Here is a 27,330-nt window from a genome sequence, read left to right on the forward strand (position 1 = left end):
TCGAGGTTTCAACTGTCAACTGTCTATGGTTAGATCAGAACTGTCAATGTTTAGATCAGACGAACCGAACAAAGATGCAAAAATAAGCATGTGGGAATCCATCTGAAAAATCAAGCTGGGCTTTCAAATAAATGCAATTTGTTTAGTGAGTGATGGTTGCATAGGAATTAATGGGCAAAATATCATGGAGCTTTGCCTCACTTATTTGCCATGGCAACAGCAAGATACATCAGGCACCAATAACACCCTACAACATAAAGGGGGTGAGCTCTTGAGCCTTTGATGTTAAGGGCAGCAAATTTTCATGGGCCCTTGGAGCTGATGTCAAAAGCACCACGCAGGCTTCCATTCTACTGGCCCCCACTGGCTCAATAAGGACAGGCAGCAGGCTGTGAAAGAAACGTGGGGAGACGACAACTTGCATTTATGTAGTGCCTTTAACGTAGAAAAAAAAAGCATCCCAAAGCTCAAGGAAAGAAATGAACGCTGGTCCATAGGAGGAGATATTAGGAGGGTCGACCAAAAGCTGGGTCAAAGAGATGGGTTTTAAGGGGGCTCTTCGAGGAGGAGAAGGAGGTGGCGAGCCAGGGGGGGGGGGTTTAGGGAGGGAATTCCAGAGCACGAAGCCTAGGGAGCTGAAGGCATGCCATCAATGGGAGGGAATTCCAGAGCACGAAGCCTAGGGAGCTGAAGGCATGCCATCAATGGGAGGGAATTCCAGAGCACGAAGCCTAGGGAGCTGAAGGCATGCCATCAATGGGAGGGAATTCCAGAGCACGAAGCCTAGGGAGCTGAAGGCATGCCATCAATGGGAGGGAATTCCAGAGCACGAAGCCTAGGGAGCTGAAGGCATGCCATCAATGGTGGGGCAAAGGGAAGGTTGCGGGGGGGATACACAAGAAGCCAGACACGAGAGGTCAGAGTTGGAGGAACGGGGCGGGCTATAGGTTAGAAAGAGGGAGGGGTGAGGCCACAAGCAATTTAAAAACAAAGAGGACAATTTTAAATTTGACGCAATGGGGATCTGGGAGCCAGAGTCAGTGAGTGAGGACTGGGTGATGGGTGAGCAGAGCTTGGTGCAGGATAGGATACAGGCAGCAGAGTTTTGGATGAACTGAGGTTTACGAAGGGGGGAGGGATGGGAGGCCGGCCAGGAGAGCATACTTGAAGGTGGCAGGTCTCCACTTTGATTCTTGCTCTCTTGGCACCCTATCAACAACTTACAAAGGGCAATAGACCCCTCGACAATCAACAGATCAAGCCTTTTGTAAAAAAAAAACACTGAAAATTGTCCTTAGAGAAGTACAGTGTAGGGGTGGTGATGGATGAACGCTGGTTAGGGAAAGAGTAGTGGAAATTTTAAGTGCTATTCCTAGACAAACAGCAGCTGATTGCGAGGAATCAGGAAAAAAAATATTACTGGAATAATCATAACAACATGGAAAAAATAACCAGCTCTCATTTTTCTGGTACTTATGCTGTCACTGCAGTTTCCCTTTTAATGACTGCCCTGTGGAGTCAGAAAAGAGACTAACAGTTTTTAATACTCCACAGGCTGCCAACAGTGTAAAGTTAAGATGGAAAAGTAAACTTTACACAAGTTGCACCAGTAAGGAATTTTCCACTCCATATATCCCATCATTATGGGAAGAATGAGGAGAGGCAATAATATAAATTAAATGGTACAATTTTAAAGGGGATGCAGGAACAGAGACCTGAGGGTTCACATACAAAACATCTTTGAAGGTGGCAGGACAAGTTGATAAAAGCTGTTAAAAAAGCATACAGATTCCATGGCTTTATAAATAGAGGCATACAAAAGCAAGGAAGTTATGCTAAACCTCTTCAAATCACTGGTTAGGCCTTAGCCGGAGTACTGTGTTCAATTCTGGGCACCACACTTTAGGAAGGATGTCAAGGCCTTGGAGAAGGTGCAAAGGAGATTTACCAGAATGATACCAGGGATGAGGGACTTCAGTTACGTGGAGACACGAGAGAAGCTGGGATTGTCACACCTCAAGTGAGAAGCTGCCCCAGGATTTAAACAGTGACCCAAGAAGTCAATGGGTTTTGGTTTACTTCAGCATATTTTCCTGGGGTTGGACAGCTTGGGATCATTTCCCTTGGCCAAACGTTGCGACGCCACTGAAATGAACAATTACACTGGGGTGTGCGCTGGGCTTCTACCCACGAGTGGCATCACCAATGCAGCTATGGAGGGAAGGAGGTCCAAAATGTGCCCTCTGTTGGCCCGTTTTATTTTAAAGGTAGCAAATATACTTCTCGCAGGCACTGGGAGAGGAATTTGAATGGAGTATTCTACAGCATTTTTAAAAATGTTCCTTCACAGTTCAGTGAGTTCTATAACACCCTGGCTGAAATCAATCATTTCACTCAATCCTAAAGGAAACCATTTTAAATTTAGGCTGACATTCATGCCCAGTATTGTTAGAGGTGCCGGGCTTTGGGATAGGTATTAGACAATGGCACATTGCACTTGTTCAGGTGCATTTCAAGGATCCCATGGCACAATTCGAAGAAGAGCCGAGGGCTCTCCTGGTGTCCCAGACAACATTCTTCCCCCAACCACCACCCAGAACAGATTAACTAGACATTCATCTCACCGCAGTTTGGGGGATCTGTGCGCAAAATGGTTGCTGCATTTGCCGAAGGTGACAAAAGAAAAATCACAGCATTTTAAGTAATTCCTTATGTGGGAAGCAGCTAGAGCCATTTATGAGAGACATGAAAATGTGCTGTATAAATCAAGAATTCCTTCAACAGAAAAAACACTATTCAAGCAATCTAATATGGAAAATCAGACTCAGAGTAACGAAACAAATGGAAGAGAACTTGGAAAGTGGCTACGGCCATGGAACAAAGTTGGTGATCCAACCCCAAGTTCTCTTCCATTTGTTTCGTTACTCTGAGTCTGATACATAAAACTCTAATCTGTCAAAGTGAAATGAAGCAAGGCCTAACATCATATCATCTGTCATGCTTGCTATTTTGAGGGGTTATGATTTCACTTCCTGTAGGACAGGTCATCAATCGCCCGCAAATCATTGGAACCCATGACTTCATAACTGCAGCTGAACTCAGCTTTAAAATAGGAGACCATTAAAAATCACAAGTTTGGGATACAAATATTGTACCTACTGTAACCAGACTTCCCAAAGAGTAGATAACCTGGAATGATGACTGAGCATACGTAGCTTGTCCTGCCTCATACGCTATTCATTTTAGAGGCCTATACAGCAGGGAAACTTCAACATTGCAAGCGTAGTCAAAACTAAACGCATTAAAAATACCCTGGTCAATATGGTGATTTACAGCAAAAGTGCACTGGTTAAATTGTTACAATGGGATTGAATATCTTTAGTTGATATTTTTCACTTTGCGCATGTCCCACACTTTCTTGATGAGTTATATATATATATTTTTAAAAACGTCCTCTCGCATGTGATTTTTTACATAGAAGTATACATTTTCCAGTTTCTTGATTCAACTAAGCACTTCACACAGAATCATTCCCCGGCAGGCAGTCTGTCTTGCTCTTAATTGCTCTGGCATCTCCTATCATCCCGTCCCGTTACCCCCCCCATCCCCCTCAAATCCCCCACCCCCACCCCCACCGTGTTACTGTGAAGTGCTCCACAGATTATTCATGAGGCACAAAACCATGAAAATCTCAAAACCTCCACATTCCCACCCCAACTCCGGACATATTAGCTGCTTTTATATTGGGTTAAATGGCAAGCTTTTACCATCAGCTCCTGTTATGCAGGAAAGGAAACTCTAAAGTAAACCCACTGGATTCACTAAGGCTGCCGTTGCGAAGATTCATTGTTTTTTTTTTGCAGCAATATAAAAGCAGTTAATGGTCATTCCCTTTTATTAAAAAGTATTCTCACCATTGTGTTATGTGGCGCTCCTCCTTAAGCCTATACATATATTGATGATCCCTTGTATTTGTGTTTTATAGTAAGGCTACATGGAGAACCACAACTCACCAAGTATTTTCACAGTTAGCTTTCTTACAGGTTTGAGGTCAAAAGGAGTTTAAAAGTGCATTGTGCCCAGGGCTGTCAAAAGAGCTGCACTGACATAGATATAGTTAAAATCAATCTATAATCTTTATTTTGCAGAAAACATGTCCCTTTAAAGGTCACTAGGACTAATTTCTATAAATTGAGGTCAAGACTAATCTTCGAGACAGATTTTTTTGTTACTGTAGAAGTGGCTCTGTAGATTGGAAGGGACTATTTTTTTTCCCGAAAGAAAAACTTTTTAAAAAAAAGCTATGAGCCTGAAATCTACATATGCAACACCTGACGTGAGAGGGGTCCATCCCAAAACTTTTATATACTTATTGACAGTCCAAATTATGTAAAACCTTAAGACCTCAGTTCGAATACTGTGTGCAGCACTGGGCTCCACACTATTGGAAGGATACTGACGCTTTGGATACGGTGTAGCGCAGATTCACTGGGATGTTGCCGGATGTGAAGAAATACTAATATGAAGAAAGACTTGAAAAGTTGGGTCTTTTTCCATTAGAACAACGCAGTTAATGTGACAATTTTAAACACTTCTAATATATTATGAAAGGATGGGACAGGGTGGATAGAAGCAGACTGTCTCCAGTAGTTTAAGGTCTAGAACGATGGGCCACAGATACAAGATTAAACGTAATAGATTTAGAAAAGAGAGTAGGAGAAGCTTCTGTACACAGAGAGTTGTGAGGATATGGAAATCACTTCCAGGATCAGTGGCTGAGACAGAAACGATGTCAACATTCAAGATTAGATTGGATAGGTGGATGAAGGGATATGGGAATAGGGTGGGTAAATATGATTAGGACTATTTGCTTGGGTGGAGAGACACAGACTGGTTGGGTCGAATTTCCACGTTGTAACTTCTATGTATGTATTTTTATAGAGGGGCAGAGTAGAGGGCGTTTTACTCTGCCATCTAACCATGCGATATGTGATCTGACAGTGCTTGATGCTTGAAATGAGAAATTGCTCATTCCACAATACTAGCATTGCTCACCTCAATGAGCTGTCACAAAGAAACATTACAAAAGAAATGAAACTCAGCTGAAACTAACCACAGGAAAACAGACACACTTTTGTAGGAAGCACCAGTATTCACTCTTGTAGGCAAACTAGATTTTAACAAGGAACTAGGCAACTTCTCCATTTAATAGCAAAATGTTGTAAATAAGTAATAACTAACCCTTTTGCGGTTCCTGCCAATTCTATTTCCAGTCTGCACACTGATCAGCTGTGGTATGCACATCCTCATCTCCGCACAAGTCAGATGACGACAGGCCAAGCATATGAAAAGCAGCAGTCTAGGCATTTAAATCAAAACTTTCACCAATTAACAGTTGGACGTAAAAGATCTCATATTATTGAAAGGGCAGTAGGAGGTTCTGGTGTCTTGGCCAATTCTCCTCCCTCAATCAACACTGCCAAAAACAGATTAAACAGCTACCCATTTAATTTAAACAAAAGCAAAATACTGCGGATGCTGAAAATCTGAAATGAAAACACAAAATGCTGGAAATACTCAGCAGGTCAGGCAAGAGAAACAAAGTTATTGTTTCAGGCCGATGACCTATCATTAGAACTGGAAGATGTTAGAGATAGTTTTTAAAAACTGTTGATCTCTAACATCTTCCAGTTCTGATGAAAGACCACTGACCTGAAATGTCAACTCTGTTTCTCTCTCCACAGTTGCTGCCTGACCTGCTGAGTGTTTCCAGCAGTTTCTGCTTTCATTATCCACTTCACTGGCTGTGCAATTTAGCTGTGTGCAAACGGGTTGCTGCACTTGCCCAGATAACAACAGTGGCTGCACTTCGAAAGTAATTCATTGGTGGTAAAGCACTTTGAATGTCCCGAGCACTATGAAAATGCAAGTTCTTTCTTCTTTCCCTTTCCAAACTGTTTTGGGGACTTGACACAGATTAGCATTAGTAAACACACCACATTACTCACAGCTGAACCAATCAGACAGGAAATGCCCCAGGTACAATACCCGGTCCCTGCTTGGTCTCAGATGGGGTGCTACCCGGCTGGGGACCATGAAAAAACAAGAGGCTCCCATTCCTGATCGTTATCCAGTGACTTTTGCTGCCAAGAGGATGTGTGGATGTCGGGTGATAACAGGACTGGGAATGTGACCAGGCAAGACGAACTGGGGAGGGGAAGAGAGGGGCCAAAAATCCTCCAAAATGCTTGAGTTTTTGCACCACCAACCCAGCCCATCTTACAATGAGACTAGCAGGCCAACCAAGAACTAGCTCTAACAATTCAATTATCACAGGTGTTCTAACATCATGATGTCAGGTTTATTATAGAATAGAAAATTGGTAATTTCTTCATTGTAGAGGAAAGCAGCCTGCCATCAGGTTTTACATTATTTTCAAATATAAAACAAATAATAAAAGCACCCAATTCTGTCATCAAAATATCTCAAAGCTTCAACACAGCAAATTACCTTTGGAGCTGTGGCAGCCATCCTCACCACTAGCAATGTCCCACAAACAATAATCAGATGGTGTTGCTTGAAAGAGGAATGTTGGCCAGGATGCCAGGACAAATTCCCGACTCCTTTTCGAATAGTGCCAAGGAATCTTTCACAGCCACCTGAACCGACAGACTGGGCCTTGATTCAATATCTCATCTGGCGGACAGCACCTTTTACGATGTGTCAGCCTGGATTATGTGCTCAGGTCCTGCACTAGGACTCGAACCCACAACTTTCTAACGCAGAGACATGAGCGCTACCTATTGAGCCAATTTGACACATGGCTCAGTTTGAGGACTTAAAAAAAAAACTGACAGTGAACCAATACAAAACTATGAAGTTTAAAAAAAATCTTTTGTGCAGTGTGCCTAGAAACGAGTCAAAATTAATATACATGAAATAACCTGACCACCAATTATGAATTACTGGACCAAAGGCCATGTCCAAAAAGGAAGGTAACAAACTCTTCAGTAAAATCTCTAACCTCCAACTTCTCTACCTTTGTCACAACCATTCTTGACTCTGTCTATTTAGTCAATACTACGATTGTCTTTGTTCCTCTAAACTTTCCTCTCTCGCTTCTAAGCTGCAAGTGCTTCTGCCTTATACCTTCACTGTATTGAAATCAAAATTCATCAAGTACTCCAATGTATTCTTACCCAGAACCTTGTTCCTTCCCTCCCTCAGCCTTCCCTTCCTTCCACAACACAGATGTTGGTGTTACTTTACTAACTACTTGATTTATCTCATCCCTTTCCTATTCTTTTCAACCTGTGGTGCTCTGCGCTGCGAGGCCTGATCACTTTTCTCAGTGATAGAAAAACTTTCCCCAAAAATATGATTGCTCAAGCACAAGAAAGTTCATATTTCGCAAATATACACACAAACATTATATATAAAACTTGTTATGTTTAACAAATGCTTCAAAACAATTTAAGACTTTGAAACAAAACAGCTAGCCCTGCCTTCCCGCTCTTACTCAGATTTACTGGAGCGCAGACTAAACACAGACAATGTGGTGCTTCAAGTGACATACTTAACACTAAACTCCAAAGAATAAAATGTCTAGCCTTGAGTCATGGTAATTCTACAGATGATGTTTAGTGACATTTCGAACCCTCATCTGCTTCTTTGACCCTTGAACTTTTCAAGCAGTGATGGAATTTTGGAGGCTTGCTCATCAAGACTTCTTGGAAATAATATAAAAATTATTTCAATTTTCTGCCAACTTTTTTCCTACGTAATGTGATTATGTGTTGCCTAAAACCAGACTTGAGTGGGCACATAAAAAAAATAAAATCTGTGTGAATTAGAAAAATGGGTTTGCTCACTTACGTATTCTTTTTTCTTAAAAAAAAAAGCAGCAATCAAAAGTCAAACTGTTGTGTCTGATATTCAATCGGAATTACTGGGCACCCATCCCTAAAACTCTACTGTCTGGTTCACAGCTAGATGGATGGTTATCTGATATACAGTTCATGGACCTGATCAGATCGGGCAACAAAATGCTTGTGATTTTGTTGTTTGTGGCTTATGAGGCTAGGTTTTTGTATAAAGTCATTCTGTATAGGCATGTGTGTGGTATCCTCTTATCTATCCCATAATTCTTGAACCAAATTGTTATTCTGGCTGCAAAAAGAAAACACGTTCAATCAAAAGAATGAATTCAGCTCAAACATTCCAGGAAAAAAGGAGCTTTTGAAATCCAGGACGTCTCCAAGCCATTATCACCCGTCCCTCGTACCAAGCCATAAACGGACAAACTGGCCATCAATTGCAAGCAGACCAGAAGGAGTCTCCTAAGCAGGAAACACAGTCATCAGCACACCAAAGGTCAAGAGATGAAGGAGTGACCCAAATATTGAATCTTCCGCTTCCTGTGTGGAACGAACCTCTCATATCTTGTATACTTGTCTAGAATCACCAACCAAAATCCAACTTAAGAGCACAGAGACACCCTAATCATAAGACAAAACTAAGGCTTCACATTTCAGTCCATCACACCAGGCCTTAAATTTGTGTCTCTGTTAACCTTTCACTAGCATTATCATCACTACCTATTCTGAAAAATATTGTTTTATATTTATACCATTACATTAGTTTCACAAGACAGATGCAGGGCAACTAAAGCAACACAAATTTAAAAACAAATCCCTTTTAAAAATGTTTACCAGTTGCTTAAAATTAACTAAGGTAAACTTTGGACATTACTCCACAATTTTCAACAATGCATATGGACGAAAAAGGTTCAGTGAGGTCAAGAGCTAGTGTGGGTGGGGATGGGGCTCAGTAATGGTACGGCATTGATAGATTTTTGGAATCTAAAGGAATCAAGGGATATGGGGATCGGGCGGGAAAGTGGAGTCGAGGTCGAAGATCAGCCATGATCTGATTGAATGGCAGAGCAGGATTGAGGGGCCGTATGGCCTACTCGTTCTCCTATTTCTTATGTTCTTATATCTCAGAGCACTTTACAAAGGGGAACGGGAAGATGTTGAGTAGGAGATGGGAAAGATTAAAGGGGGAGGAACTGAAAGCATGAGTAGAGAGAGTTCTAAAGGCCAGTGAGCAGCGACTAAAGATTTAGCCTCAAAGTGCAGCGAAGGGAGTCGGGGGTCAAGTGGTAATCTGAAATCGAAGGAGCAGCGAGCATGTTCTGGGACATATTCTGGATGACACACAGCGCAGGTAACAGTCATTGAGAAGGCCACAAACTGGAGCTGGCCTGAACTCCTTACTTCTTGTGGTTAAACAGCTGCAGTGGAGAGTTAAACAAAGGAGTCACTCGCTGCTTTGGCACTGAATACGTCCCACGTGATTGGGACTGAATGTGTCTGGAGTTCCACAGAATAACAAATTCCATACACAAGTACTGGACAGAAGGAGGAGAAAAATAAATGCATTTTGAAACAAAAGCACTTAATTTTGATGGGGACAATTACAGACACACGATGCCCGAACACCCATTAGATCTTCATCCTTATTCCTCCATGATCTCATTATATTCTCTTCTCCTCCTTTGAACGTACCGACTCTTTCTGGGGTACAGGTTTACGAGTGTTACAAAAACAGGTGTTCGGTCCCATGCATATGGTCATGAGGGGCCTAATGTCCATTTTGGGATTGCTCAGGGAGCACAGGAACATAAGAAACAGGAGCAGGAGTAGGCCATACGGCCCCTCGAACCTGCTCTGCCATTCAATCAAATCATGGCTGATCTTCTACCACGGCTCCACTTTCCTGCCCTATCCCATCCCCCTTGATTCCCTTAGTGTCCAAAAATCTATCAATCTCAGTCTTGAATATATTAAATGACTGAGCATCCACAGCCCTCTGGGGTAGATAGCTCCAAAGATTTACAGCTTTGTGGAGCTCTTAGTTCTGTATTTCTATGTCCACATCAGGGATCAACTGCAGAGATTGGGTGTAGGAGGAATTTACAAACCACAAGTCAGTGATCTATAAATGGGGCTGCCCTGAGCGGAGCAGGCATTGGGCCATTAAAATAACAAAGACCAGAAAATCTAGGCTACATTGTGTGGCTCTCAACTTAAATTGGGGATTGGAAGGTGACTGACACTCATGGAACTGTACCCTAGCCTGAGCTGGAAAGAGGATTAAAGTAAAGAGAAAATTGGAGGGGACAGAATAGAAGACATGTTATGTAGTAGAGTTGCTTTTATAGATCACAGACCTGTGGTTTGTAAAGACCTCCTGCAGCCAATCTGTGCAGCTGATGTTACAAATAAACACAGAGCTAAGAGCTCCACAAAGCCCAAACAAAAATCAGAGACACGTGGACACCACAGGAAAAAGGAACTGAATCACCCTATGCACATTTCACAATCAGACTTCAAGATGGGGCCATTACTGCACAAACCATACACTGCTCTGTCAGACAAATGACCATTACAGGACAGGCGGCCCGGGATTCAGCCATCTTACTCCTGCAAGGACAGCAATCACACCTTCAACATCAAAAATAAAAATCAACTGATAATGTAAGCAACCTTAACAAAACTCTCACTGGTGACGGAGATTGAATTAACAAACCAAACAGGAGTCAAAACAGCACCACATGGCAGCATATAGACAGTACTGTACAGCAACAGGGGCCTGGTACGTAGAGATTTGGCACAGCATTTGTAACGTTAACTGCGGTTAACATTCACGAGGTTTCTAATTCACAAGATCAATACAGATTAGGAGGGGCATTCCTCCCATCCTAGCTCATTCATCTGGAAAAATCCTACACTGCCGTCCAATCGGCTCTTAAGCGATGCCATGGGAATTTTTGCCTCAGCACCCTACCCAGATATTCATTCTATGTGTTGATCACTCCAGGACTTTCTGATTGAAGTCCTAAATTTGCCTTTCCCTAGTTTTAACCAGTGCCCCTTTGTCCAGCCACAGCTTAACTTGTACAGATCTGCATTTACTGTCTCTATATCGATCATTAATTACATACATCTATGAAGTCCCCTCCGTGTCCTTCCTTCACAGTGGCATTTTGGCCTGGTTATGCTAGTTTACAAAGATGACATCTTTTTAATCAGCGCTCATTACGAATACGTGAACTCCAATAAATCCATATAATTTAACAATCATTAACTCTTCAATGCAAATATCAGTAAGGAGAGACAATGGGTGAAAAAGGAGGGTAATAACACTGCACAGTGTGGATTTGACACTGACCTTTAAGGGGAAGCTAGGTAAATACATGAGGGAGAAAGGAATAGAAGGATATGTTGATAGGGTGAGATGAAGAGGCATGGGAGGAGGCTTGCATGGAGCATAAACACCGGCATAGACCTGTTGGGCCGATTGGCCTGTTTATTTCATGAAAACAGCCACAGTTAACATAGCAAAATATTCAATGTCTCACAAAGGAGGTGGGGGGGGGGAAAGGAAGAAGAGAAAGTGGGGTGGAGGAGAAGATACCAAGGAGGAGAAGATACCAAGTAGTAGGAGAGAGGACAGTTAGGGGAGGTGACTGTAGGCCTGGTCTTAGAGAGCGGTATTAATGCGGGGAGAAATGGGGCAAGCAAAAGCTTTTGGAAGAGGATATCAAGAGTGCAGGAGAGTGATGGCTGAAGGTTCTGCCATCAATAGCGGTGAGAAGGGGGAAGTGGATGAAATGTAGGCCAGAGACGGAAGAAGAGAGTGTTTGAACTCGGACACAGGGTTGCAGAGGCAGGGTGGGGCAACGTCCCTGAGAAATCTTTACATGAGGCCAAATATTTTGAAATGAACGAGATGGGAGACAGGGAGCTAGGCGAGTGCAATTTAGTACAAGATTGGATTACCCAAAGCACATTTATAGGAATGATTTCTCTGATCTGTGAGGACTAATAAAAATACGATAAAATCAGGCCCCATTTTTGCAAATCTTGCAATTTTGTTCTGAAAATGAAACTATCGAGAATGTGCCTCTCATGTTTATAGTGAAGAGCTGGCCAAATGCAACATCAACTTTTTCTTTAAGCTTGCTTATGCGAAAAGTTAGCCCAACACAAATTATGGAACACACGTCCCATCTCTGCACACAGTATGTTCCAAGAATTATGATTGTTTTGGTGTGGAAAATTAGTAATTCCATGGCCCTTCAGATGAAGTTATTGAAAAAAGTGATCAAAAAAGTGAGAGATTAATTAATGGCAACTTGTATTTATGAAGTGCCTCTAGCAAAAAAAAATGCCCCAAGGTACTTCACAATGGAGCTAGATTGGGGAATGGATGGAGATATCAGGAAGGGTGGCTGGAAACTTGGTTGAAAAGATGGGTTTGGAACAGTTTTAAAGCTAGAAAGAGAGGTGCAGAGGTTTAGGGAGGGAGTCCCAGAGGGTAGGGGAAAAGTGGCTTAAGGTTCTGCCAGAAATGGTGGATCGAAGGGAGAGGACGGAATGTAAAATAAAAAGAAAAATTACTAATGCTGGAAATCTGAAATAAAATACAGAAAAAGCTGGAAATACACTGAAGGTCAGTCAGCATCTGCAAAGAGAAAAGGTAAGCTATCATGTTTCTGATGCGGACCCTATATCAGGATTAAAAGGTGCACTCTCAAAACATCACCACCTGTCCTTTCTCTCGAAAGATGCTGACTGACCTGCCGCACATTCCCAGCTTCCTCTGTGCTCATTTTAGGAAGAGATACAAGGTTGGAGGAGGTGACAAAGATAGCGCAGGGCCAGGCCATGGGTGGGGGGGGAAGAAAAGGGGGTCGAGGATATGAATTGTACTGGGTTGGGGGATTGGGAGCCAATGTTGATCAGTGAGGTTAGGAGTGACGGGTGAGTGTGACTTAGTGTGGGACAGGATAGAGGCAGCAGTGTTTTGGACATATTGGAGTTTATGGAGGAAGGAGAATAGGACATTTTGTACCTTGGTAATTCTTTCGCAAACCTATTTTTGCGTCTTGCTGTTACTTTGTGTAAAAAAGTGTTCAAATGTGTTATGCCACAACTGTGAGTGACACAGGCATATAAACCGGAAACTGAAACCACAAACTAGGGGGGAGGGGGAGCAGAGTATATGCGAAACAAGCAAACATACTGTTCCATTTAACTCTGTCCCTTGCATAAACCTCTTCAATTTTCTGCTCTTCAATCACCTCCTCCTTCATTCTCGTTATACCATTCTGTACTAAATTTATCTGCTTAGCTCTTATATCACCCTTATCTCTCCCTAGATTATCTCGCCAGAACAGACAAGAACAAAGGACTACGCACAAAGCTTATTGCTTATTCCTACTCAGAAGTTGCAACAGAGCAGCAGTGAAAATGGCACTCCACTCAATGTGAAGGATTCAGATGCCACGGGAACTCAGAGTACCATCACTGCCCCCGAGCCTTGCAAGTGGCTGGGACGGGTTCGCCAACATACCCCATCCCAAAATTGTCTTTCCCAAAAACTGTAAAGAACGTCCTGATCAGTTATTAGCTTGTGAAACACGTCAGTGTGAGGTGGCTATTGTGAAATATTAAACTGCTATCACCAAACGGACTGCTAACCCACTGCGTGAAAAACTACAGAAACGATGTTCAAGAAACAAGCATAAATAAGGAAACACTTTCAGAAATTAGAGCAAGTATAAACATCCAGTACCAATATGGAGGATGGGGAGGGTATAAAACCCCCGTGTGCAGGGGGAAAGGAGGGCACAGAATACCAAGTGTGCGGTATACGTCAGGGAGGGAAGGGTGCAAAATACCTACTGCACAGTATAAATGATGGGGAGGGGCAAATATAAAATATTCCATGTACACGCAGTCCAGGGAGAGAGGATACACTCTGTACACCTTATACATACAGTGGTGCAGAGAGAGGTTGAAGTACCTTGTATACAGTATATAACTACTACATACAGTCTTACAGACCAGCACTAGTAGCCAATGACCCAGCTTTAATAAAAGTCACAGTATCTCTGCGACGAAATTTATATCAGCTGGGCTGATCATTTACTCATACAAGGTTATAGTACCACGTGTGGAAAATAAAATGAGATCCCATGGATTTTCAGACTTATCCTCTATTTATACCCTACATACCCTGCACCTATATGTTAATTAAGACCATAAGAGATAGGAGCAGGAGTAGGCCATTCGGCCCCTCGAGCCTGCTCCACCATTTAATGAGATCATAACTGATCTGATTTTTAACCTCAACTCCACTTTCCCGCTTTTTCCCCATATCCTTCGACTCCCTTGCTGATCAAAAATTTGTCTATCTCAGCCTTGAATGTATTCAATGACTCGGCCTCCACAGCTTTTTGGGGTAAAGAGTTCCAAAGATTCACGACCCTCTGGGAGAAGAAATTCCTCCTCATTTCCGTCTTAAACGGGCGACCCCTTATTGAGACTATGCCCCCTAGTTTCAGATTCCCCCATGAGGGGTAACATCCTCTCAGCACCTACCCTATCGAGTCCCCTCTGAATCTTGTATGTTTCAATAAGATCTCCTCTCATTCTTCTAAACTCCAATGAGTATAGACCCAACCTGTTCAATCTTTCCTCATAAGATAACCCTTCCATACCCGGAATCAATCTAGTGAACCTTCTCTGAACTGCCTCCAATGCAAGTATGTCCTTCCTTAAATAAGGGCACCGGAACTGTACGCAGTACTCCAAGTGTGGTCTCACCAGCACCCTGTACAGTTGTAGCATGGCTTCCTTGCTTTTATACTCCATCCCCCTAGAAATAAAGGCCAATATTCTGTTTGCCTTCCGGATTACTTGCTGCACCTATATGTTGACTTATTGTGTTTCATGTACGAGGACACCCAGATCTCTCTGTACCGTAGCATTTTGTAGTATTTCTCCATTCAAATAATATTTTGCTTTTTTATTTTTCCTCCCAAAGTGGATGATTTCACATTTTCCCACATTATATTCCATCTGCCAAATTTTGGCCCATTTGCTTAACCTGTCAATGTCCCTTTGCAGACACTTTGTGTCCTCATCGCAACTTGCTTTTCCACCTATCATCAGCAAATTTGGCCTCAAGACACTCTGTTCCTTCATCCAAGTCATTGATATATATTGTAAATAGTTGAGGCCCCAGCACTGAGCCCTGCACCACCCCACTAGTTACAGACTGCCATTTTGAAAATGACCCTTTTATCCCGACTCTTTGTTTTCTGTTAGTAAGCCAATCCTCTATCCATGCCAGTATATTACCCCCAACACCATTAGCTCTTATCTTGTGCAGTAATCTTTTATGTGGCACCTTATCAAATGCCTTTTGGAAATCCAAATATATTGCATCCATTGGTTCCCCTTTATCCACTCTGCCAGTTACTTCCTCAAAGAACTCTAATAAATTTGTCAGACATGATTTCCCCTTCATAAATCCATGTTGACTCTCCTTGATTGTATTATGAGTCTCCAACTACTATAATGGATTCTAGCATTTTCCCAATGACAGATGTTAGGCTAACTGGTCTATAGTTACCTGCTTTCTGTCTCACTCCCTTCTCGATTAGGGGTATTACGTTTGCGGTTTTCCAATCCGCTGGGACCTTTCCAGAATCTAGTGAATTCTGGAAGATTACAACCAATGCATCCACTATCTCTGTAGCCACTTCCTTTAAGACCCTCGGATGCAAGCCATCAGGTCCAGGGGACTTGTCAGCCTTTAGACCCATTAGTTTACCTCATATTTTATAGTGATAGCGATTGCTTTTCGTTCCTCCCTCCCCTTTGCCCCTTGATTTTCTACTATTATTGGTATATTAGTGTCTTCTACTGTGAAGACAGATACAAAATATCTGTTCAATTCCTCTGCCATTTCCTTGTTTTCCATTATTATTTCCCCAGTCTCATCCTTTAAGGGACCAATGTTTACTTTAGCTACCCTCTTCCTTTTTATATACTTGTAGAAACTTTTACTGTCAGTTTTTATATTTCTTGCTAGTTTACTCTCATCATTTATTTTCTCCCCCATTATTATTCTTTTAGTCATCCTTTGCTGGTTTTTAAAGTTTTCCCAATCTTCGGGCTTACCAGTAATCTTTGCCATGTTGTATGCTTTTTCTTTTAACCTGATACCATTCTTGACTTCCTTAGTTAGCCATGGTTGGTTCACCCTTTTTGTGGAGTCTTTCCTCCTCACAGGGATATATTTTTGTTGCAAGTCATAAAATATCTTTTTAAATGTTTGCCACTGCTTATCCACCAGTAAAGATACTAAAAAAGGGTTGAACTAGAGCAGTGTACTGTGTCATACAGAACACTTACACTCTTACGTCACAGTTCAACACATCGCTTCAATGCACATTACAGAATACTTGTATACACATACATCGGGAGTCAGAGAGCTCGGCCTGAGCCCCCATCACTTTGATTTCCCTTTTTCTTCTCTTCACTGTTAGGCTCTTCTCTCTCGTCTCCCCATCTTTCTGTGAAGCGCCTCAGGATGTTAAAGGCACTATATAAATGCAAGTTGTATATCCAGGGACAACCTTGTAGCTGTGGGCTCAAAGTCAGTGGGTGAGGAGAGGAATTTCATTGGGCACTGGGTAGAGACACGGTAAAGGTCAAGTAGGTGCTGGGGTCTGTACTCTCAGCAACTGTTACCGGGGTCAGTCTGGCTGGGGGGGGCCTTAGTGTGGGCAGAATGGTGGACTGCAGGAAGGTGGTTGAAAACTCCTTGTATTTTTCTAATTCCACGTATAGCCACTGCATTACAGTACTTGCTCTGATCAACAGATGTTCCACAAGTCCTTTGTCCGCATGTGGAGTTGGAAGTCGTCAAGACTGACTAATTAAGAACACAGGAACAGGTGGAGACCATTCAGCCCCTCGAGCCATTCAATTAGTTCATGGCTGATCTGTATTTTAATTCCATCTGCCCGCCTTGGTTCAGTAACCCTTAATACCCTTGCCTAACAAAAATCTATCAATCTCAGTTTTGACATTTTCAATTGACCCCCAGCCTCAACAGCGTTTTGAGGGAGAGAGTTCCAGATTTCCACTGCCCTTTGTGTGAAGAAGTGCTTCGTGGCATCACCCCTGAATGCCCTAGCTCTAATTTTAAGGTTATGCCCCCTTGTTCTGGACTTTCCCCACCAGAGGAAAGAGTTTCTCTCTACCTATCCTATCAACTCCTTTAATCATCTGAAACACCTCAATTAGATCACCCCTTAATCTTCTACTCAAGGGAATACAAGCCTAGTCTATGCAACCGGTCCTCATAATTTAACACTTTTTGCCCCAGTATCATTCTGGTGAAATTATCCAATTGTTGGGAGATCTGGGTTAAAAATGTTTCCACATTCTCTTCAATGTATTTTCCAAAGGAAGAATAGCAACAGTAATTATTATTAGGTTTATTTAGCATACAGGTATTGTACCAATACACTACAGAGGTAGGAGGGATTTTATGGGTTGATTTTATGAAACAATCTTTGGGGGCGGATCTTTATCCCCCCTCAAGTGAATATTAGGAAATTGCACGCAAGTGCCCTAATTATGGGAAGCATACATGCGATGTCCAGATATACTCTCAGTAGGCGAGGCTCCATGCTGGGAACATGCATTCATATAATCAGCCCTTGAATGCTCTGGGATATGCTTATCTTACACTTTAATTACTCCCACCATTTCTGACAGACCCATAACCACCAGTACTTTACCCTAGTGTCTTGTTCAGCGCAAAATGTAGACTCAATCATCTACGATGATACTCTTTATGAAAATGTTACACAGCTGCCGTTATATTTACTAAACAGCGACAACACAGAAATGTGATACCATCGGCATGAAGTATCGAAAACAGGTCATGGAAATGACCGCATCGTGTAAAGTACAAATCAGATTAACAACTTGCACCAAGACTCAAACAGACTGTATCCCAGGTACTTACTGGTACAGAGGTATGCCTCTCGGCCGGTGATTGCTTTGTTGCACTGGTGACATTGCGGTGAACCAAATGCCAAGATTGTACTAAAAACATGCCCATTTATAGTTTTCTTGTCCTTATCTTTTACTTCCTTCTCTTTCGATTTCTCTTTCTCCTAAAAAGAATGGAGAAACATATCAGTGAACCCAGCAACATCAATTTTTACATTTTCCCACCACAGGTAGAAATTTGTCTCTGGTTCCTGTGATATTTGTACCAGTAATGTGTTTCATGACAGTACTCCCCGTCAGTATTAACTGTTACAATTGTCCTTGCGGCTAGTCGGCATGAAATTGCTTGTCGACAAGACTTGAGGAGCCATCAACTAGTTAAAACTTCCAAGTTTAAAAAAAATCACTCAGGATGTGGGCATCGCTGGCAAGGCTGGCATTTAGTGCCCATTCCTAGTTGCCACAACTGAGTGGCTTGCTAGGCCATTTCAAAGGGCAGTTAAGAGTCAACCTCGTTGGTGTGGGACTGGAGTCACATGTAGGCCAGATTGGTTAAGGAGGGCAGATTTCCTTCCCTACAGGACACTAGTGAACCAATGGGTTTTTTGTGACAATCCGACAGCTTCATGGTCACTTTCACTGATACCAGCTTTTTATTCCCAGATCTTTAAAACTGATTTCAAATTCTCAAACTGCCATGGTGGAACTCACTTCCTACGGATTATTAGTCCAGGCCTCTGGATTACTTGTCCAGGAACACAACCACTACACTACCGAGCACAAGTTATTAGGTGTTGGGTGAAGCCCTTGGAATTTTTACCTGATTTACACTGTTTTAATATTGAGAAGCCTAGGTGAAGGCCCAAGGTCCATAGCATTGGACACAACTAACATTGGAAAAAGAGTGGGAGAGAAGAGCAGGTGAGTCAGGAAGTAGTGGCTATGTGGTGCCTAACTTTGGCTTTAAAAGCTTGAAGATTTTAAGAGAGAAGCAAGACTGAGAGGTAGGGAGTTCCAGTTTTGAGGCCTTGTGAAAGGATGGGTTAGAGTAGGAGACTACAGTAGAGAAGTAAGCACAGAGTTCTTTTATCTTTAACAGTTTCAAAATGTTTTTGTTTTGGAGGATTTACTGATTCCGAAAGTAAGCTGAATTGGCATTTAGTCAATATAATCTTTAACCCAGCCTGTTTCAACTTCAAGGTTCCTCATACTGTCAGCCTCAGTAACTCCACTAAAATTTGTTCCTGTCCAGTGCAGTTATCAGGACTCATTGCTTAAATAGAAATGACAGAAAAGAAATCAAAGGGATGCAAACCTTGTAAAATAGATACTCTTCAACTGGTTTATTTTCATGATGTGGAGATGCCGGTGATGGACTGGGGTTGACAATTGTAAACAATTTTACAACACCAAGTTATAGTCCAGCAATTTTATTTTAAATTCACAAGCTTTCGGAGGCTTCCTCCTGCCTCAGGTAAATGTTCAGGAGCTCCTCGAAGCCTACGCATTTATACATATAGAACAATACATGGTGTTTACAGAATGCCCCTGCAACTGCCCGTTGCCAAGGCAATCACCGTGTTCAGACAGAGAGGTGTCACCTGCAGAACCCCCGAATACACATTCAACAAAAAAACAAACAGGAAAAAAAAAGAGAGAGGCAGAAACACACAGTTTGATAGTCAAACTCACTTAAGTTGTGATGTGGAGATGCCGGTGATGGACTGGGGTTGACAATTGTAAACAATTTTACAACACCAAGTTATAGTCCAGCAATTTTATTTTAAATTCACAAGCTTTCGGAGACTTCCTCCTTCCTCAGGTAATTTACCTGAGGAAGGAGGAAGTCTCCGAAAGCTTGTGAATTTAAAATAAAATTGCTGGACTATAACTTGGTGTTGTAAAATTGTTTACAATCACTTAAGTTGCTAAGAGATAGTATCAGACAGTATCAAAGCAGTCTGATGTACAGAGTAAACACCTGTATTAAGCTTACTGTACACTCCAGCTTGTATTGAATTCAAAATCCTCTGCTCCCAATTACAAATCTTTCCACAGCTTCCCCCCTCCCTACTTCTGTAACCATCTGTATCCACAAGGTTTAGCCTGTGCTCTTAACTCCTCTGATTCCAGCACCCTATGCATGCCCCCTCGCTCTGCTCTGGTGTACCTGCCTTTCTAAATCCCACCCCCCACAATGCTACTCTCTGCAACTCCCTCCCTATAACTCTTTCCCTTGCTACTTCTCTCCAAAACCTTTTACAAGCCTTCTTGAAAAAAAAGAACTCTTCTCTGACCCTGCTTTGAATTATCTCTCCTATCACTGCTCGGTCTTCTCTCTCCTCTGTGGAGCGCTCTGGGAAGTTTACTACATCAAAAATTTGTTGTTGCATGGCTTACAATAATGAATTTCAAAAAATTCATCATTTATTTTTGGAGTTCTGAAAAATCATAGCTCTGCGAGCTTATTGAAACAGGTGTATATAAGCCGACTTGAATCTCTGCTCACCTTCTGATCCACCGAACAGGCCAATACTAACCACTGATTGAATGCACTGTCGTACTGAGCCATACAAGCCAGTAGAGTTCCAGTTTCAATCCCTGGTCTGTGCTGAGTTAGCTGATCTCACCCAGGACAGCAGTCGAGTTGCTGCAGTGCTTCTGGATTAGTGAAGTTTTAAAATAAGTCAGCCAGGATTCCCGTTCTCGATCACGATCCAGATCCAGCTGACAACAGGGCTGGGACTGGATGTGATGCCGCACACAGTAGAATAGCCTGCACTCACTGCCTACGCTGACATATGAAGGAAGAGGGTGGCTAGTGCCTGTGGAACCAGCAGAAATGAGAGAAAAGAAAACAAGCAATCTAGTCCAACACCGAATCTCACTAACACGAACTAAGATTTAACCTGCTAACCAACCGCCCCCTTTCTAACTGTGCAACATCTGCTGCAACATCTGCAAATCTTCTTACAAAACTCTTCTTTATCCACGCGCTGCGGAAGCTGTGCCTGTATTTATTTGCAAAGTCGATTGAGACATAGTGGAGCTGCGTTTGTTGCAATAAGTTAGCAGCCACACACAAAAAGAAACAGCTGAATTTGACCAGAGAGCTGAATGCACTTCAGTGCCAAGGAATCGTGGACCTCTGGCATAAAATCGTGTATAAAGGCAATTTTATACCGATGCACTCTAAATTGTGAGAGTAGGGCAAGAGGGCATGGGTTCAAAAAGGTAAATTTAGAAGTGATATCAGAAGTTCATACACAGAGTTATGATGATCTAGAATGCTCTGCCTGAAAGGGTGGTGGAAGCAGATTCAATTGTAACTTTCAAAAGGGAATTGGATAAATACTTGAAGGGGGAAAATTCACAGGGCTATGGGGAAAGAGCAGGGGAGTGGGACTAATTGAATAGCTCTTTCAAAGAGCTGGCACAGGCATGATAGGCAGAATGGCCTCCGTCTATGCTGTATCGTTCTATGATTCTATGAGAGTGATCAGCACTTGTGGTCGACTTTTGGCTATAAGTAATGGAGGCAAAAATCCTGGAATTATTCAACAAATAGATGTGGGGTCTTTCTGGATGAATGAACTAAGATGGGCTGAATGGCCTTTCCCATCGAGTGAAGACGTGACAGGAGAGTGCTGCGGAGGAGACAGAACCAACTCCAATTACATCCTCAGTTTTAATCCAGCCAGCAAGCAGGATGGAAACTCTCCTTTTCCACCACCACCAATGGCCAACACTGGAGACCAACAAAAAGTCAGGCCCCGAACGGCATCAGAGGCATAGAGTTCAGCTCTTTTACCGTGCTGGCGAGCCATCGTCAGTGGGAGTGCAGTCTGTATCCCTCTGCGAGGAATTAGCAGGAAGTGCCTTGGGAGTGAATGCCACACAAGTGGGCTCAGACAGCAAACGGTTCCAGGGTGACTATACAGCACTGCTTTGAAACTGAGATAAGCAATAGACCCATCCTTGCATTGCTCACCCTGCGCTGTCTTAATCCTCAGCACACTAATTTAAGTGCAGCCAAAACACTCCTTTGTAAAAGATTATTCTAACAGGAAAACACCACATAGCTGAAAGTGACACACCTCATCCTTACCACCGAGTGATAAGACCTGAGGTTAGTTAATCGTTACACTCTGTTCAGGTATCTCCAATTCCTTCTATAAACCGGAGTGATTCACACAGCACTAGAAATTCCCAGTGTTACATTCTGACCCGTGCCTCAATATCCATGCACAGTAAGAATCCCAACTGTCCCTTTTTCCTTCTAATTATTCTGTACATTGCCTTGTTTTATGCCATCATTTGTGCTTAATGCAAGACAGCTGTCTCTGCTGCTTCACAAACAAATGCTTGAATTCAATTTGTTGTTGCGAATATTTTTGTTTTCACTAACTTGTTGGGATCGAAGTAAGGCAAAATGAAATTTGTCTTTACAGGAACACAATCATATTGCAGATGAAGTTAGAACTTTCATTGTTGTTCTAATCTGTTGCCATAAAAACTTACATTTATATTAATATAAACAACACGACAGCTTCAACTGCTTTCACAGGAACAGAAACTAAAACATGTGCAAAAGATTTATTTAAAAAAACGCAGCCACACTGAAATGTTAAGACATTACCCGCACTGAAGATGCAAGTTTATTACAACGGGCTAGAAACAGGAAACCAAGCAAAGACAGCCAAACATGAAGACATTAAAAGTCACGAACAAATCACTTCATTTAAGCTTTCGTCTCCTGAGCAAACACGACACAGTACAAGATCACCCTCCCTCCAAATAATTCTGTCACTTACCAACTTGAATGGACTTGACTGCTGAACGTAAAGTCTAATCCACGACATAACTCAGATCAGGAGAAGTTTTCTCTTCACATGCTGGTTACAAAAGAAAATGGGCTGGCTCTCTCAATTTGCCATGACGTACATCTCAGTCAGAGGAAGTTGGGGTCTGGAGAGGGGCAGGCTGCCCTGACAGGGTCTCAGTCAGTAAGCTGTTTAGAAGCAGCTTGAAAAAAATATAAACCCAAGTTTTTCATCTCCCTTTCTCCCTAAACTAAAACATTTTTGGTGCTTTGTAAAGACCCTCCCACACATTTTTAAAATGACTGTACATCTTCACTTCTTTTAAATTAAACCGAAAGCTAAACTTTGGGAAACACTTCTATTGGACAAATAAAATCAACCGTGTACAAATGTACAATTGAATTCCTTGTGCTCTGGTTAGTGTACTGGTATCTCCGTTTTAACAGTTGTTCATCTATTTGCTTTAATCAGGGCAATAAAGATAGTGACTGAGGAATAACATTTCTTGGTGTAGTTAAAATTTCAATTTAATTAATACAAACTGATAGTGATTATTGAAAATTATTTTTCTTCTCAAAGTAGCCACAAGGAAAAAATTGCAGGGCTATGGGGAAAGAGCAGGAGATTGTGACTAATTGGATAGCTCTTTCAAAGAGCCAGCACAGGCGTAATGGGCTGAATGGCCTCCTTCTGTGCTTTGGCTTTGGCGAAGGGATGCACAGTTTTAAGGCCTGGTCAAGGACCTCTGCTCTCATCAATCTACGACCAACTACTGAGAGGTACGTGGGCGTAACCAAGCATAACTCTGCTTTCAATTTCCCCTCTTCTCCATTAGAGCAGTGTCTGCCCTCCACTCGCTACTTCTGTACAACGGTACGATCAAGCCTCACTATGTGGGACAATCACAGCAGTAAACCTGCACCCTATGGTTTTGTGCTGGAGCAGATAAAAAGGACTTGCATTTATAAAAGTGCCGTTCACATTGCCAGAGCGTTTTACAGCCAACAAATGATTCTGAAGTGCAACCACTTGTTTTGTAGGCAAATGCAGCAGCCAATGTACGCACACCAAAATCCCACAAACAGCAATGGGATAAATGACCAGTTTGGAACATTTCCTGTAACTAACTGTACAGTTACGGTGAGTATTCTGTGACTGTTATCAGGAAATGACATATCTGAAAGTATCCAGATGATGGCGAGACCCCAAACTTAACACTCATAGTTTACGATGTCCTCTGAACTCCTTAGTGTACATTTTCATCTCCCACTCCCACCAGATGAATCTCTGGTTTGTTAGAACTCTGAGTTGGGGATTGCAAGCTGCACGTAACTAGTCAAAATCCAACAAGTTCACAAAGACAAAACCGAGTAAAGTTTTGATTGCTCGTCTGTTTAGATTGGATCAGCTCTGTGCTAATAATCCACAATCCTGCACACATGCCAACCTACAAAACTCAGAAAAGCTTATAAACAGCTTCAAAAAAGCTGACAAGTTAAAACAAAGCGTACAGCTGAAGAATAGCCTGGAACCACAGAGGTTTACAACACAAAAAGGTCATTCAGCCCATCTAGCTCTATACTACAGCAATCCAAAATAAATCCCACTGCTCTGCTCTCTCCCCTTAGTCCTGTATCTTCCTCTGCTTCAAATATGCGCCCAATTTTCCCTTTAAAAATACATTCTCTGCCTCAAACACTCCCTGTGGCAAATCATTCCATGTTTGAACAACCCTCTGTACAAAAATTTCTCCTAACCTCCCTCCTCACTCTGTGACAACGTTAAACTCAAAATTTTTTAAAAACTATTACTTCTTTTCTTAGTTTTCTTTGCTCCAGAGGATATAGTTCCAATATCTCAAGTCTTTCCTCATAACTACAGTTTCCCGTTCCTGGCATTTTTCTAACGAATCTACCCTTTATATTCTGTGATTTTAGTGTCTGTTCTATAATGGGACACCCAATACTGCACACAGTACTCTAACAATGACCTAACCAATGCTTTGCATAAATTTTCATTACTTTACTGTTGTACTCTATGCACCTATTCATAAAATCCAAAATGCTACTGGCCCTTTTTATGGCATTTTCACTTTCAGGCAATGATGTATTTGAACCCAGAGCTATCTGGTCTTCCACACCTTGCTACATTTCTTTTTTAGGTGTACACTCCCATTCCTCCCAAAATGTTTTACCTCACGTACATTCATATTAAATTGCATCTGCCACGTGTCTGCCCATTCCGCTAACCTGTCTATGTCTTCCTGAAGGCTTTTGTAATCCTCTTTGCTGTTTGGCACACATTTTTTAAGTGTACCTGTATTCACATGGGGAAAGTACCTATGGAAAAAACATCAAATGGGGGTTCGCAGAAGATAGAAACCTTTCATTTTCTTTCCACTACAATACGCAGCATGTAGAACACCAACAGCTCAAATTCTTAATTATGGAATTAGTGGTCTAACAGTGTCGCTGCTCAGAGGCCGATTAAACATGGCTACGATCATTGTTTCAGCAGTAGCTGACAATTTTTATCTTGTGGGCAAAATTGACATTTTACCCTGTAGAGTACAGCACAGCACAGCCTGCAGCCTATTTATCTCTCGACTGAAAGGGACAGAAGGGAAGCAGTTGAAACAAAGTCATATAAGAGGTGAACTTACTTTAGAACTTGCCCTTGCTTCATCCACAACAAACTATACCAGTGCTAAAAGATTCTAACTATCCTGTTCGTTCAATGGAACCACCAACCCAAACACAACGGTGCATAAATTACTGAGCACAAATATATTCTCCTCCCTTCTCCCTAAATACGAAGAATTTGAAGAGACTTTGCTTGTGTTTTTATGTAGTGAAACCAATATTCTGTTTGCACCAGTGTCCTCCAAATGAAAATGTGGCCATACAGATTAGAGCAATCAAATGGCAGCATATTAAAAAAGCATTAAAAAAAAAAATTCCTATGTAGTATGACTGATGTATACAAACTGCTAGACAAATATAAAAGCATTTAAAAAAAGGTTAAATAATTAATAGTAAATCCTAAGAACAGAAATTCTGGTTACTTGTAGTTAGATCTACCCCTTGCTGCTGGATTGTAAATGAGTTACTCATATCCATCACAAATAGCACTTCACTAACCACCAACACGTTCAAACTGCTCTGCAGTTCTGGAGAAAATGGTAGACGCCACTTGCCCGCCCACCTGAAGCTGTTGTTTTGCTTCTTATATTCAGATTCTTGGCGGGACTTCAGCCCCTTCATTGAGACCCGCCCAGACAGAGATACCACATCTGTCATCTCCCACCGAATGAAACGAGCAGCTTTAAGATCTGCAGCCCCAGACGCAGAGTGAGTGAGAGCACCTGGGGTGCAATCAGCAAAGACGTTCCCCCATCCACAACACAACACAAGGCCTGAGGCCAACCCTATCTGTGCACAAGCATTTGAGGCCCGGATGACCAGCGCAAACAGAGGTCAAAAACAAGTATAGTCCACGCAAAACTTGTCGTTTGGTAACTATGATCCATTACTGCTGCCGTTACCAAATTTCTCATCACTTGGACACCTGCAAAGGTTCTTTTTTTCATTTCTTTTATCCCTGCTGGATCTGTCATTCTATCCATTTAGATTTATTTACTTGAATTAATATGTGTTTGTTCCTTCCAGTTTGTTTTGAAACTTCTTAATAATTCTGAAGTTCACATTCCAGCTCTCCCCCCAATCCTGGTCACTGTGCTACAGTGGGGAGATTATTATATATACTTTTAATTCATTCTCTGGATGTAGGCATCGCTGACAAAGCCGGCATTTATTGCCCATCCCTAGTAGCCCTGAGAAAGTGTGGTGAACCTGCTCCTTGAACCATGTGGTGAAGGTGCTCCCACAGTGCTGTTAGGTAGGGAGCACCAGGATTCTGTAACCCAGCGACGATTGTGTTCCCATGACATTGCTGCTTTAGCCCTGGTCGATGGTAGAGGTCAGAGAAAAGGACCTCATATAGCTCACTTGACCTTTGTCCTGTCATTGGAAAGAGTGCGGCTAAGGGTACACAACCTATGAGGAGAGACTAATACATTCGAGAGATGGGTAACATTATTGAGATATTCAAGATTCTAAGGGGTACAGGTAAACTGAACCCGAATAATATGTTTGATTTAAGCACAATTTCTACACAAGGGGCTTCCCGTTTCTTCGACTGCACCTTCCTTGTGACCTCGCCCACTGACCAGGACAAGAGCAGCAATGTCATGGGAACACCATCACCTCCACGTTCTCCTCCAAGTTACACATTATCCTGAATTGGACATGTAACGCTGTTCCTTCATTGGCACTGGGTCAATATCCTGGAATTTCTTAACACCATTACCGGAGCACCATCACAAGGATTGTAGCGGTTCGAGGAGAATGCCCACCACCACCTCCTTAGGGCAATTAATGGGGTCTTGCCAGCGATGCCCACATCCCAAGAACAAATATCAATTAAAAAAAATCTCTTTCTCTTCCATCATCTCCTTGGAGCTCAGATCTCAGCAGTTTCACTGAGAAGTAGTCAGACGCGGTCCTTCATGGTAGGGCGATGGGCACAACAACAGGGGACGTTGGTAAGAAAGAGTTCTC

General features: G+C 42.2%; 1 protein-coding gene across 3 annotated transcripts in view; it reads right to left on the bottom strand.

Annotated features, from left to right (window-relative positions):
* The window catches only part of akap13 (A-kinase anchoring protein 13), a 322,499-nt gene that overhangs the window by 45,618 nt on the left and 249,551 nt on the right, over positions 1–27,330 (bottom strand). For all 3 annotated transcript variants that reach the window (XM_067971374.1, XM_067971373.1, XM_067971372.1), the window contains one exon: positions 17,902–18,052. In XM_067971374.1, coding sequence (XP_067827475.1) covers positions 17,902–18,052 — 151 coding nt within the window. The remainder of the gene's footprint in view (positions 1–17,901; positions 18,053–27,330) is intronic.

Source organism: Heptranchias perlo, chromosome 34 (assembly GCF_035084215.1).
Source record: "Heptranchias perlo isolate sHepPer1 chromosome 34, sHepPer1.hap1, whole genome shotgun sequence".
Classification (NCBI taxonomy): domain Eukaryota; kingdom Metazoa; phylum Chordata; class Chondrichthyes; order Hexanchiformes; family Hexanchidae; genus Heptranchias; species Heptranchias perlo.